General features: G+C 41.1%; 1 protein-coding gene across 3 annotated transcripts in view; it reads left to right on the forward strand.

The window, feature by feature from the left end:
* LOC137589000 (pleckstrin homology domain-containing family A member 5-like) overlaps positions 1-18,166 on the forward strand; it is an 88,728-nt gene that overhangs the window by 25,733 nt on the left and 44,829 nt on the right. For all 3 annotated transcript variants that reach the window (XM_068306348.1, XM_068306347.1, XM_068306350.1), the window contains exons 4-7: positions 7,360-7,443; positions 12,834-12,996; positions 14,171-14,275; positions 16,360-16,432. In XM_068306348.1, the coding sequence (XP_068162449.1) occupies positions 7,360-7,443; positions 12,834-12,996; positions 14,171-14,275; positions 16,360-16,432 (425 nt within the window). The remainder of the gene's footprint in view (positions 1-7,359; positions 7,444-12,833; positions 12,997-14,170; positions 14,276-16,359; positions 16,433-18,166) is intronic.

Consider the following 18,166-nt stretch of genomic DNA (forward strand, 5'->3'; position numbering starts at 1 on the left):
ATTATGCACAACTCATTTATTGTGTAATAATCTAATCGTAACATGTATTTGTCACATGTTTTGATGCATTTTTATGCTTTATAAAACATTTACGTCGGAATTTTTGTGGACTTGGAACGGATTAGGGCATTTGCATGGAAAACGCGTCTCTACTTACGTAATTTTCTACTTACGTAATTTCTTCCGGAACCAATTAATTTCATAAGTAGAGGTACCACTGTACATTATGTGAGTCTCGGACTTTGTGAGACACAAAAGTGCTTTAAACAGTTACAAAAGTGTCACAAACAGTTACCTTTTCCTTTGGGAAAAGGTAACACAGATAGAAGGTGGTTTAATATTAGTATGGGGAGGGTTCCTAAACGTTTAAATTACCGTAAATAATAAAATAAATAGTTTGTCGCTCTATCGCAGGATTCGTTAATGTGTGGATCCTGGAATGCGTTACCTGCGAGGAACGAGGGATCACTTTATAGAGGTCAAACCACAAAAGTCACTCCAACTTTGGATTACTTTAGTTGAACATGTCCACAATGTTTATGGAGCTTGTTTACATTTTTCGGGTGCTTCATGTGATGTTATTAGGTGTTGATCTGTCTGGAGAATGTTATTATACAGAGAGCTGTCTAGAAAGTCTTGCAATGTCATACAGTTAATCCCCAACATACAAACATCCAACTTATGAGCATTTGTAGATATAAACAACTGCACCACCATGTACAACTACTGTAATTCCCTTTCCGCTGTAACCCATTCCGAGCAGTGTGACATTTGTGTTCGTAGGTTGAGGATTCTTCTGGAGATGTAAGTGTTTGCACTTATTTAGGTTCAACCGAACACTTTTTTGTCTGATATAATTGTCTGTGGGAACTGCATCGACATATTCTAACTTTTAGTTTAGAGAGAATCGGTTGGTGTTCAGCGACTTTGCCAGTTGACACCTATAAATGTTACAAGGGGTTGAAAGGTGGGGGATGGAAAAAAATAGCTCAGGACTTTTCCCCTAACTCACAATAGTAGGTTAATGGAAATATAAGGACAGAGAAATTAGAAAATCATACTATTTTGTCATTTGATAATAGAGGACTAAATTCTCCCCATAGACATACAAAGATTCTGGATTTCCTACACAGAACGAAGACACGTTACATTGCCATTAGGTGATTGATTCACACCACTAACTGCTACTGCACCAGTTCCAGGTTCTAAGGAGTGGGGAGCAATAATAAATACACCAGAGACCGTTGTTTAGAATAGAAAAGGCCGGCAATTTTTACTGATTAGAACACACATATAAAACACAGTACACATAACCAAATACCCTGCAGGTTAATAATAATAAACATAAATATTTCACCTTTTAGTTTAGTTCTTTAGTTCATATAAATTATTTTAATGAAGCTAATTTAATTTAATCTAATTTAATTAGATTGCACCTATTTTAGGATTCCTGCTTTTTCCTAAGTTAACTTTTTCTTTTACCGGTAAGCAATTACTTACCTAAACTCAAATGAATCAAAATGGACCACAGTTTAAAGTCCAACAGTGAAATCAAATATTCAGTTCAATGAAGACTCCAATGAAGTTTTCATTCAGTCCAAAAAAAGTTCAATTTGGTCCCAGTTCAGTTCAGTTCACATACTACTCCAATACTCCTACCTCTCTGCAGCAACTTACGAAGGGATGGAGTCGAAGGTCCAGGTCTGGCTCGCCATCTTGAATCCTGTCTGTGATGTGAAAGCCTGCACATGGCAGACCAATCCAAAGAAAAAAACCTGACCTGTATAACAGGCCACAACACAACAAAGCTCCTTAAATCTCAAATCACACACATTTGTGTGAATTATTTGCGTGACGGAGCATTTCTTTGTTAACAACTTTGTTTTAACGTTAGCTCTCCGCCAGAGAAAGATAAACATGACATGGTGAAAACGAATGAAAATAAACACAGAACTTACCAAAGCCGATGTGGCTAAATTCCCAGAATCACTGCTTGTCCTGTTAATCTTTTAATCCCGCCTGTACATGCTTCTTCACGTCTTTTCCACACTCTCTATTGCTCTGGATCCTCCACCTTCTTGATCTCTTCTCCCTGTAACCTCACTCTTCCACTTGGGTCCCTCTCATTCACACACATGTACTCTGTCTTACTGCGGCTAACCTTCGTTCCTCTCCTTTGCAGGACAAACCTCCACCTCTCTAGCTTCTCCTCCACCTTTGCCCTGCTCTCACTGCAGATCACAATGTCATCTGCAAACATCATAGTCCATGGAGATTCCTATCTAACCTCGTCTTTCAGCCTGTCCATCACCATAGCGAACAAGAAGGGGCTCAGAGCTGATCCCTGATGCAGTCCCACCTCCACGTTGAACTCCTCCGTCAACACCTACAGCGCACCTCACCACTGTGAGGCAGAGAAGTATGTGAGAGCTCTCACATACTTCTCTGCCTCACAGTCTTCCTCATACAATACCACATTTCCTCTCTGGGCACCCTGTCATAAGCTTTCTCCAGATCTACAAAAACACAATGCAGCTCTGTCTGGCCTTCTCTGTACTTCTCACTTTTTGGGTATGAAACCATACTGCTGCTCACAAATGCCCACTTCTGCCCTTAGTCTAGCTTCAATTACTCTTTCTCATAACTTGATTGTATGGCTCATCAGCTTTATTCCTCTGTAGTTGCCACAACTCTGCACATCTCCCTTGTTCTTAAAAATGGGCACCAGCACACTTCTCCTCCATTCCTCAGGCATCTTCTCACTATCTAAGATCCTGTTGAACAACCCAGTCAGAAACTCTACTGCCACCTCTCCTAGGCGCTTCCAAAATTCTACAGGTATATCATCAGAACCGACTGCCTTTCCACTCTTCATCCTCTTCAATGCCCTCCTCACTTCATCCCGACTAATCTTTGTTACTTCCTGGTCCTCAACAGTCACCTCTTCTAGTCTTTGTTCTCTCTCATTTTCCTTGTTCATCAACTCTTCAAAGTACGTTTTCCATTTTCCCATCAAACTACTGGCACCTGTCAATAGACTTCCATCCCTATCCTTAATCACCCTAACCTGCTGCACGTCCTTTCCATCTTTGTCTCTGTTTTGCCAACCTGTTTGGATCAGTCTCTCCCTCCTTACTGTCCAACCTAGCATACAAGTCATCATAAGCCCCTTGTTTGATCTTTGCTACCTCTAATTTCACCTTACACTGCATCTCCTTCCTAAAAGTCATGAAACACTCTTCCTTTTTCAGCTTCCACACTTCATCCTCTGCTCTGCCTTTAACCTCTTCATCTTCCTCACCACCAGAGTCATCCTACACGACACCATCCTATGCTGTTTGGTAACACTCGCCTACCACTACTTTGCAGTCTTCTTCTTCTTCTTTTCCTTTCGGCTTTTCCCTTCAGGGGTCGCCACAGCGAATCAATTTCCTCCATCTAGCCCTGTCCTTTGAATCCTCTTCACTCACACCAACTATCTTCATGTCTTCCCTCATTACATCCATAAACCTCCTCTTTGGTCTTCCTCTAGGTCTCCTGCCTGGCGGTTCAAAACTCAGCATCCTTCTACCAATATATTCACTATCTCTCCTCTGGACATGTCCAAACCATCTCAGTCTGGCCTCTCTGACTTTATCTCCAAAACCTCTAACATGTGCTGTCCCTCTGATGTACTCATTCCTGATCCTATCCTTCCTGGTCACTACCAGAGAGAACCTCAGCATCTTCATCTCTGCTACCTCCAGCTCTTTCTCCTGTCTTTTCTTCAGTGACTGTCTCTAGACCAAACAACATCGCTGGTCTCACCACAGTTTTGTACACCTTTCCTTTCATTTTAGCTGATACTCTTCTATCACACATCACACCTGACACTTTCCTCCACCCGTACCATCCTGCCTGTACACGCTTCTTCACCTCTTTTCCACACTCTCCATTGCTCTGGACTGTTGAGCTTAAGTACTTAAAATCCTCCACCTTCTTGATCTCTTCTCCCTGTAGCCTCACTCTTCCACTTGGGTCCCTCTCATTCACACACATGTACTCTGTCTTACTGCGGCTAACCTTCATTCCTCTCCTTTCCAGGACAAACCTCCACCTCTCGAGCTTCTCCTCCACCTGTTCCCTGCTCTCACCGCAGATCACAATGTCATCTGCAAACATCATAGTCCATGGCGATTCCTGTCTAACCTCGTCTGTCAGCCTGTCCATCACCATAGCGAACAAGAAGGGGCTCAGAGCTGATCCCTGATGCAGTCCCACCTCCACCTTGAACTCCTCTGTCACACCTACAGCACACCTCACCACTGTCTTACAGTCCTCATACATGTCCTGCACTGCTCTAACATACTAATCTGCCACTCCAGACTTCCTCATACAATACCACAGTTCCTCTCTGGGCACCCTGTCATAAGCTTTCTCTAGATCTACAAAAACACAATGCAGCTCCCTCTGGCCTTCTCTGTACTTCTCTATCAACATCCTCAGAGCAAATACTGCATCTGTGGTACTCTTTTTTGGCATGAAACCATACTGCTGCTCACAAATGCTCACTTCTGCCCTTAGTCTAGCTTCCACTACTCTCTCCCATAACTTCATTGTATGGCTCATCAGCTTTATTCCTCTGTAGTTGCCACAACTCTGCACATCTCCCTTGTTCTTAAAAATGGGCACCAGCACACTACTCCTCCATTCCTCAAGCATCTTCTCACTATCTAAGATCCTGTTGAACAACCCAGTCAGAAACTCTACTGCCACCTCTCCTAGACACTTCCATACCTCTACAGGTATATCATCAGGACCAACTGCCTTTCCACTCTTCATCCTCTTCAATGCCCTCCTCACTTCATCCTGACTAATCTTTGCTACATCCTGGTCCACAACAGTCACCTCTTCTAGTCTTTGTGCTCTCTCATTTTCCACGTTCATCAACTCTTCAAAGTACTCTTTCCATCTTCCCATCACACTACTGGCACCTGTCAATAGACTTCCATCCCTATCCTTAATCACCCTAACCTGCTGCACGTCCTTCCCATCTCTGTCTCTCTGTCTTGCCAACCGGTATAGATCAGTCTCTCCCTCCTTACTGTCCAACCTAGCATACAAGTCATCATAAGCTTCTTGTTTGGCCTTTGCTAGCTCTACCTTCACCTTACGCTGCATCTCCCTGTACTCCTGTCTACTCTCCTCAGTCCTCTCAGTGTCCCACTTCTTCTTAGCTAACCTCTTTCTCTGTATGCACTCCTGTACCTCCTCATTCCACCACCAAGTCTCCTTATCTACTTTCCTTCCAGATGACACACCAAGTACTCTCCTACCTGTCTCCCTGATCACATTAGCTGTAGTTGTCCAGTCATCTGGAAGCACCTCCTGACCACCCAGAGCCTGTCTTAACTCCCTCCTAAAAGTCATGCAACACTCTTCCTTTTTCAGCTTCCACCATTTCGTCTTCTGCTCTGCCTTTGCCCTCTTGATCTTCCTCACCACCAGAGTCATCCTACACACCACCATCCTATGCTGTTTGGCTACACTCTCACCTACCACTACTTTGCAGTCACTGATCAATATTCAGATTGCACCGTATACACAAGATGTAATCTACCTGTGTGCTCCTACTGCCACTCTTATAGGTCACCCTATGTTCCTGCCTCTTCTGGAAGAAAGTATTCACTATGGCCGTTTCCATGCTTTTTGCTAAGTCAACCACCATCTGTCCTTCTGCATTCCTCTCCTGGATACTTTGTGTTTATCTGGGCTTGGGACCAGCGCAATAAGACACTGGCTTGTGCAATCTTGCGGCTACATTGTTTTTCATGACAGTTAAAGGAGATAATTTCGCACCTTCAGGTTATCCCACTGTCGAGAAGGGCTTGCTGTTTTTATTGATCTAAGAAGAAACAACTTGATTCAGAAAAAACAGTAGCGTAAGGTATAGCCTTCAGCATTAAAATCTCTTTGGTTTCATACCAAGCTACTGCCGGGGAAGCTCAGTCCACTATGTCTTGGGCTGGGGACTGGAGAGTGTTTGGTTCCATCTCAGGCAAAAAAAAATCAGAATGTGAACTGGCAGTGGAGGTGCCATCATTGATACCCTCCATAGGATGAGTAAGTCACTAACCTTCATAGCTAAGGAGGCTGGCTGTTCAGAGTGCTGTGACACAGCATATCAATATCTAGTGAAAGGGCAAAATGTTTGATGAGCATGCCATCACAGTGCTTGACTGGCCAGCCAACTTGTCAGACCTAAACCTTCTTGAGAATCTATGAGGTATTATTCATTCATCGTCAAACCTGTTTCTTTGCGGGTCACAGGGAGCTGGAGCCTATCTCAGCTGACTGGGGGTGTGAAGTAGGGGACACTCTGGGCTCGACACCAGTGCTTCACAGAGCCACATGTAGACAAAGAGACAAACACTCACACGCTCACACTCACACCTACGGTCAATTCGGAAAGCTCAATCCACCTGAACTGCATGTTTTTGGAGGTGGGAGGAAGCCGGAGAACCTGGAAAGAACTCACGCAGACATAGGGAGAACATGCACAGAGGGGAACTCGAACCGGGAACCACCTTGCTGTGCTGCAACATCGCCACCCACTGCACCACCGTATCGCCCTCTATGGGGTATTAGCAAGAGGAAAATTACCCAAATAGACCCCAAAACAAAAAAGAGCTCACAGCATCAAGGAAATCTGGGCTTCCAGATTACTCCAGGTCTATGCCACAGGCTGTTTGCCTCAATAGAACAGTGCATCAAGAAAGTCATTAAGGCAAAGGGATTCCCAACCAAGTGCTGAAGATTGGCATATTGTATTTTGATTGATTTGATGTAGTTCTTTGATGTAATTCCTTTTTTTCAGCAAAAACTGGTGATTTCTTCACAGGATTCTATTTTTTTTTTATTTTTTAATGGGTTTTATGACCTGGAAGCCCATCTTATGTAAAACAAATAAATACTTGAAATTGTTTAAATAATGAGCCCCAAATCTACATTATATGAAAGTTGAAGTTTTTCAATGGAATTATGGATATATATATATATATATATATATATATATATATATATGTTTACAAAGTTTTTTGTGTCTGTGGTTCAGTTTTTTGTTTTAATGCCACCATTCCAGAAAAATGTTGAAAAGTTTTCTACAGTGTAGACTCTACACAGGTATCTCATTGTAGTGAACATTATCTCTGTATGCTTCACAAACCTCTGTCGCTTGTTATCATCATGTTTTCAGCCCAAATAACACTATTCTAAAAGGTGACAGTCAACAGTTCTGCGCTTTAAACCTTTCATCTATAATCTAAACTTTTTTGGTTTGCTGGAATGATTTCATGCTGTCTTTCTCACTTTCTTTTCCAGTCACAATGAGCGAAAGGTAACCTGTAAGCACCCAGTGTCGAGCATCCCTTCCCAAGACAACTGCATCTTTGTTGTAAATGAACAGTAAGTCTAACTGTATCTGACAAAAAACACTGTTTTGGGGGTTTTTTTGCTTTTTTTTTCCAATTGATGCTTTGGTTTGATCAGGTGAACCATGTGAAGATGGATTTATTCCTTAAACCAAACCGGTTGCAATTTGACAAAGCAAATGTGGTAACCTGTCTATATTCTGTATGAGTTTTGATCTGGAGAAAAGCAGCGTTTGTCATTGTAATTTTTTTGCAACCTTATTTGCATTTGATTATCCATATTGATTTATTTGCTTGTTGGTATACAGTATATGCTCTCCAATGGCGTTTGAAGTTTCATGTTAATGAAGTGGGGATCCATAAGCGCTTCTGCCCCTCAGCTGTGTTTCTGTGTGAATGTATGTGTGTGTGTGTGTGTGTGTGTGTGTGTGTGTGTGTGTGTGTGTGTGTGTGTGTGTGTGTGTGTGTGTGTGTGTGTGTGTGTGTGTGTGTGTGTTTGCATTCAGTGTGTCCCCAGCGTAATACCAAGCCATAGCAATACATCCACAGTAAACATTAGCCCATGCTCAGGCGTTGACAGATGGAACTCATTAGTGTTTAATGGTGCAGGCCTGAAACGGAGTGTTCTCAGTAGATTCCACTTGAGATACATTTATACTGCTGAAATTCACAACCACGTAACGGTTTTGGGCGATACATTTGGAATACAGTGTATTTGTACGTTTGACAGCTGTGTGAAATAAATTAAAGAGAATATAATGTGGTACCTTTAACATTAGATCCTGCCAGCATGTTGGGAGATTTCAATAATTATTTAAAGTTGCTGTTCCACATGGAAAAATGAATAAACTCTGGAGACACACTAAATGTTTCACACTAAATGTCACCATATGTGCATATGTAGGTCAGTAATTGAGTGTTTTGCAAATCCCTCTTTCTGATAAACTCATTAATGTACATACAGTATGTCTGATTTTAATTGTGGTAGACTCAGGCTTTCTTTATAGCCTGTGTATGTCTTTATTCCATGAAGACTACCATAAATTCTTAAGCCATGTAATATTTAATTTCTTGGCTTTACTCATTACAAATATTTGCTTTACTGAATTACACTGTAATAATTTTCTATATTGTCCAAATGCTTCCATGTGTATTTTTAATTCATATGCACCTGAATGGTTATTCGTATCTTTATGTGTCAAACTTTTTTCAATTGTTCTGTACTAGTATTGTGCAGTGACAGTAAATTTGAATACTGTAATTCAGTTCATAATAATTGTCTGTTGAATTTTCAGCACCTACAAACGTTTTTTTGTTTTGTACTGCTAATAGTCATTGCTTCGTGCGTCACATACTGTTTCTTTACCTTATCAATCAATCAATCAATCAGCTTTTATTTGTAAAGCTTATCAAACTTTAGTTTTCCAGTCAAACTCTAAAATATGTGTTTTCTTAAATTTATTACTCTGTTCCCTGGCAGAGGTTATTATTATTATCATTGTTGTTATTATTTTCATCCTCAGACATCTTGACCTGTCAGATTATTGGTTCAGAAATGCTGGTGGACTGCTGAATTTGTCTGGAAAGATATTTTGAGAAATATCACATAATAAAATCATAAAAGGCCTAGAGGGAGGTACTTTCTAGATTGATGTTCAGAAGAACAGTGATGATATTTAACCTGAACTATCCTGTTCTCATAATGTTTTATTTACACACGACAGAAGACGTTATTACTGCCTTAACTTACATTTAGTCTCACAAGGACCACATTAATTTGTATTGTTTTATGGCTCTTTTTTAAGTCCAGGTTCTTTGTTTTGTTTGGTTTAGTTGTTTTTTTTTTAGTATTTGAGTTTATTATTTTGTCTTTTTTTCCCCTGATTTTCCCTGATTCTGTTAATGGTGTGAATTCTGGAAAGACAGTCTGCCCTGGCAAGCTTGTAGAAGCTTTTTCCAGGTAATTATCCCTCCTGTCACTGGAGGAGCTGCTTGGCCTCAGCTTCCTGTCAGCCATGACACGTTAAGCGTTGGTTTATTGTTCTTAGTGAATGAAACTTGACATTGTGGCAGACAGGATCCATTTTTCATAGTTGTTAAGAACAGCTAATTTGTCATGACCAATCAAAAGAGAAGATGAATGTTAGCATTTGTGGAGGTTTCTCGAATAACACATTAAGCCCTGTTAAACTTGAATTAAGTTTCATGATTACAAAAATGCATCAGCATTCAAATCAGCTGATTCTGAAAAAAAATTTTCCATTGATATCTGAATATGTTGACTAAAGATTCAAATCTGCAACACTGCAATTAATGGTAACTACATGCTTTGTATGCTATGCTGTCTTGTTCCTCTTGTAGAATTTACAATTACTGAAATGAGTCTCACATCTTTTTGCTACAGGATACACGGAGAGGATATTCATCTTTTCATATGACTAATACAGCAAAATAGTCAAATCTAGTTTAGTTAAAGACTTCTCAATTGAAGACTTCCCTTTAGTGCTTGAAAATTGATTTTTTTCTACATTGAAAAAGAAACATTGAATTTTCTTTCAGAATGTGAAATGCACAATGAGTAGTTATGGAATACTAATAGAAAATTGATATTATGAGTGATTGACTATGCATGTCATGTTTGTTTCTGATGAGAGCATAGATAGTTTCCTATAAATTCAGCAGCAGACACTATTTTTGTTGACAATTATATAAGACCTCTTTTTCATTCAGTGGTTGAAATTGCGTCTCTAAAATAACGTGAAACCACGTTTATAGGTGTCATTGTGACCGCATGTTCATCGAAATAGTAATCATACACTAACCAGTTCCTGTAGTTTTTACAGCATTTCAATCTTTCCTTTTTCAGTCAAATTTTTTTTCTCAGTTGAAATCTTCCAACATATAAATGTGAACAGTTTTTCTGAAGGAGAAAATCTAGCCTTGGTGTGAGAGACTTAAAATCCATTCAGTCTGGAAAATATAAAACGGATTCCACCACACAAACTCTCCCACAAGGCTGATTCCACCAACAAGTCTCTGATATGAGAATAAAAGGAGCAGGTGAAACACAGGGCTGCTGGGGATAGGTGGATCAATGACAGATATCCACCTTGGGGGTCTGTTGGAGCCCATCCCGCCTGGCTATGGGCCAGAGGCTGGGTCATCGCGGGGCCACGCACACTAAGACTCATGGACAATTTGGATCGATCAGTTTATCGAAATTGCATTTTTTGAGGTGGATGGGAAGAAGCCAGAAAACCAGGAGAGAACCCACGTAGACACAGGGGCAACATACAAACAAACTCCACACAGAAAGGAATCAAACCCAGAACATTCCTGCTGTGAGAAAAATGAATCAGTCAACAAATTCATTTTTGTGGTCTTCTTTCATTTATGATCAAATGGCTCATCAATTTAATGTCATCAAGAGTGATCCAAAAGAGAGCAACATAGACTGTCAGATTGTAGTTACAATGCTTGTAGACTTAGACGTCACCTTCACCTACAAACACTGCATAAACACCCACACCAATTAGACTGAGAAGTAAATGTTTCTAATACTGCTGAGAAAAAAGTATTGAAAATAGACTTGTTCTCATTCTGTATTTTTGAGTTCATTTATTTAGACCAGTAAGGTTGTCATGTGTGAATCGATGGACTGTTGTTTGTTTGTTCTGGTAATATATTCCGTCTCTGGGTTAGGGTTAGGGTTAGGGTTATTTCCGCATGCCAACGGAAATAGCCGAACTGACCTGAACACTCCCTAACATTAAATATGCACTCGGGTCATGACCTCTCGTCCAATGAAAAACAAAATATTATTTTATTACAAGCTGAACCCGCGAATTTGTGTACAACAAGGCGAGGACAATCGATCAAAAGAATCCAGTGTTTTCTAGTAGAGTTTGTGTTAAAGTCCTCATTAATAAACAAATGGTGAATGCTGAGAGGGGGTGGGAGTGGTGACAGACTGATCAGAAGGTAAATGAAAGATATTATCAATACTTGTTTGTAGTCTTAGACTTTTGATACCTATGACCGGCAGGAATAACCAGCAATGCATGTAAATATGTATTCACCTTGCTTGCTGTTTTTCATGCCTTTTTAAATTGAAATGAAAAATCATGTTATTGACTTAAAAAAAATAAAATAAACTATGGCATACCAATGGTGTTGTTGGTGGTCAAAGTTAAAATGTCTTCTAGTCTAAGTATAACTTACAAGTAAACATTGAGTAATATTTTGTATGAGTGAATGGAAGTTTTCAGTTGTTGAATCTCACATTCATACCTGCATAAAGTAGGACAGAAATAAAGATGGTTAAGCTTGAACTGTTGACTTTAGTGTATTTTTGTAGGTAAGCAGAACAGAAGATTTTGTCCTCAGAATGCATGAAAACAACCCCATTTTCTAAAACATTTCCCCTTGCCCCCTGCAACGAGCGTCGGTCGTCTGTGCAACTGCGCCACTGTCTTGGACACAGAATGTGGCTTTTTGTGGCTTGCTCAATTCTTTTACACTGAGCCATAGTGGCATAGTGATACTACCTTCTAGTGCAAGCCCAGAGTTCTTAATGGTTCTTCCAAACTGACACAAATGGGTTCTTTCACTCCCCTTTCAAACCATTTGTCTCTCTGTCCAAAAGAAACAAATGTCAGTGTGTTGGTACCATGACCTGGTTGAATGAGAATTGACACCAAAATTGTGGCAAGCAAAATCTTCCAGCTGAGGTGCCGTAGATCCTCCTGATTCAGCTGCAGAGTTCTATCCTGTCCTTCTGCTTCATGTTCATATGTTTTATAATCCAGGATAATTTATATTCTTCCTATTGCAGCAAAAGCCCTCAAGTCAGCAGAACCAATCCATTATTTTAGCATAAAACTAAAGCCTTGAACAACTTCATGTGTACAGCTGTTGGAATATAAAAGGAAATCCAGTGCTTCAATAACCAAACTAGACTCTATTGAATCTACAAACATGATAGCTGTGACTGTGTTCTCTGGGGGAGTCAGTCTTGGATAGAAATACAATATTGCTCAAAATTGATTTTCTAAACATTTCTTTTGGAATTTTCCAGTGTGAGCTGAACTGATGACAAACCACACTCTTGGGTCTGGGCTGATGCCCATGTTTAATTGTTTCACTGTGTTTTTCATGTTTGTCATTTTACCCTCTACTTCACTTAAATTTTGCCCATATTTGTGATTTCACTAAATGTTTTTCTTTGATTTAGAACAATTATTATTCATTGTTAAAGTGTATTTTTTATGTAATTGACACAATTAACCGTATAGTTGATGTCATGGTTACAACTCTTTCCTTGTCTTTGAATTGTTGCATGACCTTAAACAGCTTCATGTTGTTTAGGGTCATTTCTTTTACAGATGACTCCTTACTATCTTTCTCTTTCTGCCCCTGTGATAGGCCAGCTTCTAAGACTCCATCAGAGCAGATAAATGTCTGTGACAAGAAGGAACGTCCTTTGAGCACCATGAGTGAAGTGTCAAATTATACCGGCGGCTCCGACTACAGCACCTTCCCAGGCAGTCCTGTCACAACTGCCACCACCTCCACTTCATCTACACGGGTCAGTCTCCTTCAAACACTCCTGAAGTCTGTGATCGATGCAAGCAGCAGATGAATCAGCATTTTTATATTACGAACCATATAAAAATCATATAAAAGTTGGTGTTATCAACCTACATTAGTGAGTAGTGGCTCAGTCACAGCTGAATAACATTACAATATGCAATACTATTAGATAGAGTGATAGAATTTTTGGTCTTTCAACATTGGATTACATCCCCATCAATGGGGACAGGGTGGGGTCTCAGTTTTATCCCAGATGTGGAGGTTCGCTGGGCTTGAAATGACATCATAAACAGTCTGGACTGAAAACCCGATGTGTTTTAAGTCTGCTTCCAGATGTTGGACCAAGTGACTTTTCATTGAAGAACTTTTTCCCGTTTGGTCTAGGCTCCTTGCTACCCCATTCCCACAATTCTGCTAGCTTTTACTTCCTCTTTGCCTCGGGCGTTGTCAGGTCGGGTTTCTAGGAAGTATCGATGCTTCCGCATTGAAGTCACCATTGGCTTAGATCAATCCATTTTAGTGGCCCGAAATAAATTATGGAATTGTCAGTCTTTGTGTCTTTTGGTGGATTCAGCTCTTTGTTTGAGAATATGGCTCATTAAGAGTCATCATATTCATATAAACTTTTAATGAATGAGTCAGCAACTAAAATTCCAAAATTATACCTAGGTTATTATATTATGTCCTTTACAAACTTTTTTTTGTTAAAATTTAATTCAGTTTCTGTAGTCACTTATCCTGTGTTTGGAGGCGGAGCAGATCACCCTGGACAGGTCACCAGTTTATTGCAGGGCTACACACAGAAAGACAAACAACCAATCCCATTTATATTCATGTCTACAGTTATTCTAGAATACGGTTCACCTGTATTGCATTTTGTTGAGGGGGAGGGGGCAGATTAGCCAAAGGTAACTCTTGCAGATGTAGGGAGGACATTCGAAGCCCATTCAGAACAGTCACAGGTCCTTCAGTGCTCCACAGGACGACTGAAGGACAGCAGGCAGTAAGACTGCTGTGAGGCAGTGTTGCTGCCTGCTGCATCACCGTGCCTGTGTTAAAAAAAAAGAAAATTCATTGTAACTACTCTCTTTAACAGTAACAACTCTGGCATTTCAATGTTTCATTGTATACCCTGAATATGTATTTACATTTGCTGCCATTTTTAACAGCTCTCTAGGTCTTCCAAAAAAATTCACAACTTCGGGAAGAGGTCTAACTCCATCAAGAGGAACTTGAGTGCACCGGTGGTGAAGAGCTACTGGCTTTACAAGCAGGTACAGGAGGGACGATGGCTTTTAGGGACAGGGGAACCGTGAAGGGTGCATGTATACAGTACATAGAGAGGATATGTATTCATGACTAAACATCACGCTTGTGAGCTTTAGTAAAATGACAGCTCATCATCATCACCTGCAAATAATGAAATTCCGCGCTATAGCAACCAAGTATTTATTTTATTATTCACGGCATTTTAAACATTTATGAACCCTCCCCATACTGATATTAAACCACCCTCTATCTGTATTACCTTTTCCCACACTCTTATAGACTTGTAACACCCCTGGTTTTTCTTATGGTGGGAAAAGATGACGCACACGATATTCCTTGAACAGAATTTTTTTGGTCTCCAGCCTTAACAAGGAACAAACAAAAACAGACAACAATCTCCCGCTCGCACTCACTCTCTCCCTCACGCCCCCTTCTCAGTCTCGCCAACACATACAGAACACACACACGTAGGCCAATTTAGGGCAACACACAACAGAACAACACGGGTTATCACAGACTGTCACTATCACAAAACATTTTTGTATTAAAGAAAAGTCGCTGGAGAAACCGTGAGTCTCAGAACGCAGCGCACACATAGAGGCTGTCAGCCAATAGCATGTGCGCACGGTATCACGTGACTACCTACGAAAAATCCGCGATTTAGTGAAGCCTTGCATCTTGAAGCGATAATAAGCAAGAGATTACTGTAATAATAGTAATCATCATTTATTGATCCCCATAGGGAAATTACTTTTTCCACAGTAATAATCACACTCCTATATACATGTTTGTACAGACCCACACAGACACACACACACACACACACACACACACACACACACACACAAGAGGACTGTAGGCATTCAGATCACATAATGGGAGGCAGAGCGGCGAGCAGCTCTCACATCGGGCGCACCAAGAGTATGGTGATGGTGCCTTGCTCAAGGACACCTCGGCAGTGCTCAGGAGCTGAACTGACACCGCCGACTGCCATTTCACACTCCAAACTTTTGGACTACACAGGTCTTGAACCGGCCACCTTTCTGTCCCCAGGCTGAACTACGCTCAGTCCACTGGGTCTTACTTCCTAATGTAATTCATATTCTGTAGTAGGGATCAGCCATATCGTATCATTCATGATAGCAATGCATACCGGTATAAAATGTATGCATTGCTGTATCCTTACTTCCTAATGTAACAACATCACACGTTAATGTAAACCCTAGTAGCACGTTGCAAACAATGTGCTTCGATGATGCCAAACAAAAAACCAGCTTTGGAAAGTGAGCATGGCTGAGGAAGTTCAGAGGAAGTTCAGGAAGAGTTAATCCCCAAAACTGGAGTGACTTCAGTTGTGTGGACGTCATCACAGATCAAAAGGACAGAAACAGAACAAACCACTGTAATATGCAATCAGTGCAACAAGAGTGTATTAACAAAAAGAGGAAATATATCAAATTTATGTATTTGAAGTAATCTGATCCAGAAGGAGGCATGTGTAAAACATCAAGATCAGAAATCAGAAATAATTTCCCCAAGGGGATGTAAAAGTTTGCTTCTTCTTCTCTTTGACTTGACGTAAGCTATCCTTCTGACTTTCAGGGCTCACACTGATCTGATCTAGATCAATCACTCAGTTGCTCTGTGGATCTCACACTACACTAACCTCCGTCATTACCTGAGCCCTACACAACCTCACACAATCTACTGTCAGCTACACAAGGCAGAATGTTACAGACACATTTCAAATAGCGGTAAAGACCCAAGTTAGAAAATAATCTTGAAAAAAAATTCATTATAATAAAAATTATATTCAGTCCAGCATAAGAGAGCCCAGTATGGAGAACAAAGCAGACACCCGGGACACCACAAAGCCAAATCTGTCACTGTGTTATGAGGAGGTCAAACTGAGAAATTTGTGTCAGAGGAGGAGATGGAAACTGGTTAATAGTAGCAGCCAGATCGACAGAAAGCAAACGAGTCAAGAGAAGTTAAATGTGTGTGTGTGTGTGTGTGTGTGTGGGGGGAGGGGCTGGGGGGGTCTGCAGCAGCTACACTGTGATTGATGGATGATGTTTGACTGTTACAGGACAGCACAGGCATGAAGCTGTGGAAGAAGAGGTGGTTTGTTCTTTCTGACATGTGTCTCTTCTACTACCGTGGTAAGGACACACACAAACACTCACACACACACATATGTACAAATGCAGCCATTACCTACTTACTACAACGCTGATGGAAATTCAGGTACAATTTCATAAGCCAACAAACATTTCTGTCTCAGTTGAGTTGATTGTCTCAGCGTTCTCCTAAACCAGGTATACACTACTTTTAAAACTTAAAGAACAATCAAACATGAAATTACACACGCTTGTGGTATTACTCAAGTCTCCAGAAGTCCAGTAGCCAACGAGTCAACGACTTGTGTCTCTAACGTTGGATGGATTGCATTTATATTTGCTAAAAACTTGAGCCAGCTGGTATCATGACTGATGGCCGCAGTTTGAGGTAGAATGACCACATAATGGGCCGTGTGTGACACACACACACACACACACACACACACACACACACACACACACACACACACACACACACACACACACACACACACACACACACACCTCTTTAGTCTCCTCAATTCTAGTTAAGAACAAATACCATGCTAAAAGAAAGACATGCTACTTTTTGTAGTAGTTCTCAAGATTCCACCAAACACTTTTTACACACTTAATGGTTCCATAGGAGCTGCGGGCGTGTGGGCTCTGCCAAAGGGAACGCAGTGGTGTTGTTCTCCATAGCTCTGTAGAGTTTCCTTGCTGCTGTTGCACCACATTTTTGTTATATTATGCTTCATTCAGGCAATAGCCTGAATAGCAAACTCTTATGTATCATCATGTACTATACAGAGGGGATTGAGGCAGTACAGCAATGTAATCTGCAGGTCTCTCTTTGTCTGTGGGCAGAAGAGGAGACCTTGATTCAGTCAAGGGTGACACCAAGCTGCACAAACTCTATGGAGAGTTTCGCACCGCGGGCGATTCGCTGGCATTTATGTCCTGAACTCACAACTTATCCAACTGATATTTAAGAGAACATGAACACGGTATCGGTACCTGATTGACTGTGATAACCGTACATAACAGAACCAAACGTTCTCCATTGCATTTGGTCCTTTTTGCAAAAAAGTGATTATTCGTGTTTTTATTCACAACTAATAACTAAAAAGTCAGGGAATTTTGTGAGAGTTGAACTTGAGAAACACGATGCCGCCGGGCCGCGTTTCTGACTGGGATTCGAACCAATTTGACGATTCCCGTTCGGACCGCCGGATCGCCGTCGGACCGCCGCCCCTCCGCAGCCCGCTGACATCGACAGCTCTCGGAACAGGAGCCACAGGAGGTGAAGCAGAAGCCACTGGACCAGTCACAGGCCAACACCAGGCTCCACCCAATCTAAAAGCAGCTTCCCGGCTGCTAGAGCAAACAAGATGCCATCAAAATCAAGGAATAACGCAGCCTTGGAGGAGATTGAGGAGATAAAGAAATCACTGGACTTTATGTCTGGTGAAATAACAACTATCTCAAAACACCAAAAACTGATTCTGGAGATGATGTGTGAGATTAAAGAACTCAGGAAGCAATATGCTGAGAAGGATAAGATGGTGACCTTTCTGGAACGCCATGTAGCAGACCTGGAGCAGTACTCCCACATGAACGACATTATTGTCAGTGGGCTACAGACCAAACCTCGGGCATACACCCAGGTGGCTTCACCAGCATCCAGCAGTGGACCCACCGTCTCTGACCAGGATTCCATCGAGCAACAGGTGATTACATTTTTCAACAGCAAAGGCATTCTGGTAAATGACAGTGACATTGAGGCGTGCCATCCTC

Source organism: Antennarius striatus, chromosome 22 (genome assembly GCF_040054535.1).
Source record: "Antennarius striatus isolate MH-2024 chromosome 22, ASM4005453v1, whole genome shotgun sequence".
NCBI lineage: Eukaryota > Metazoa > Chordata > Actinopteri > Lophiiformes > Antennariidae > Antennarius > Antennarius striatus.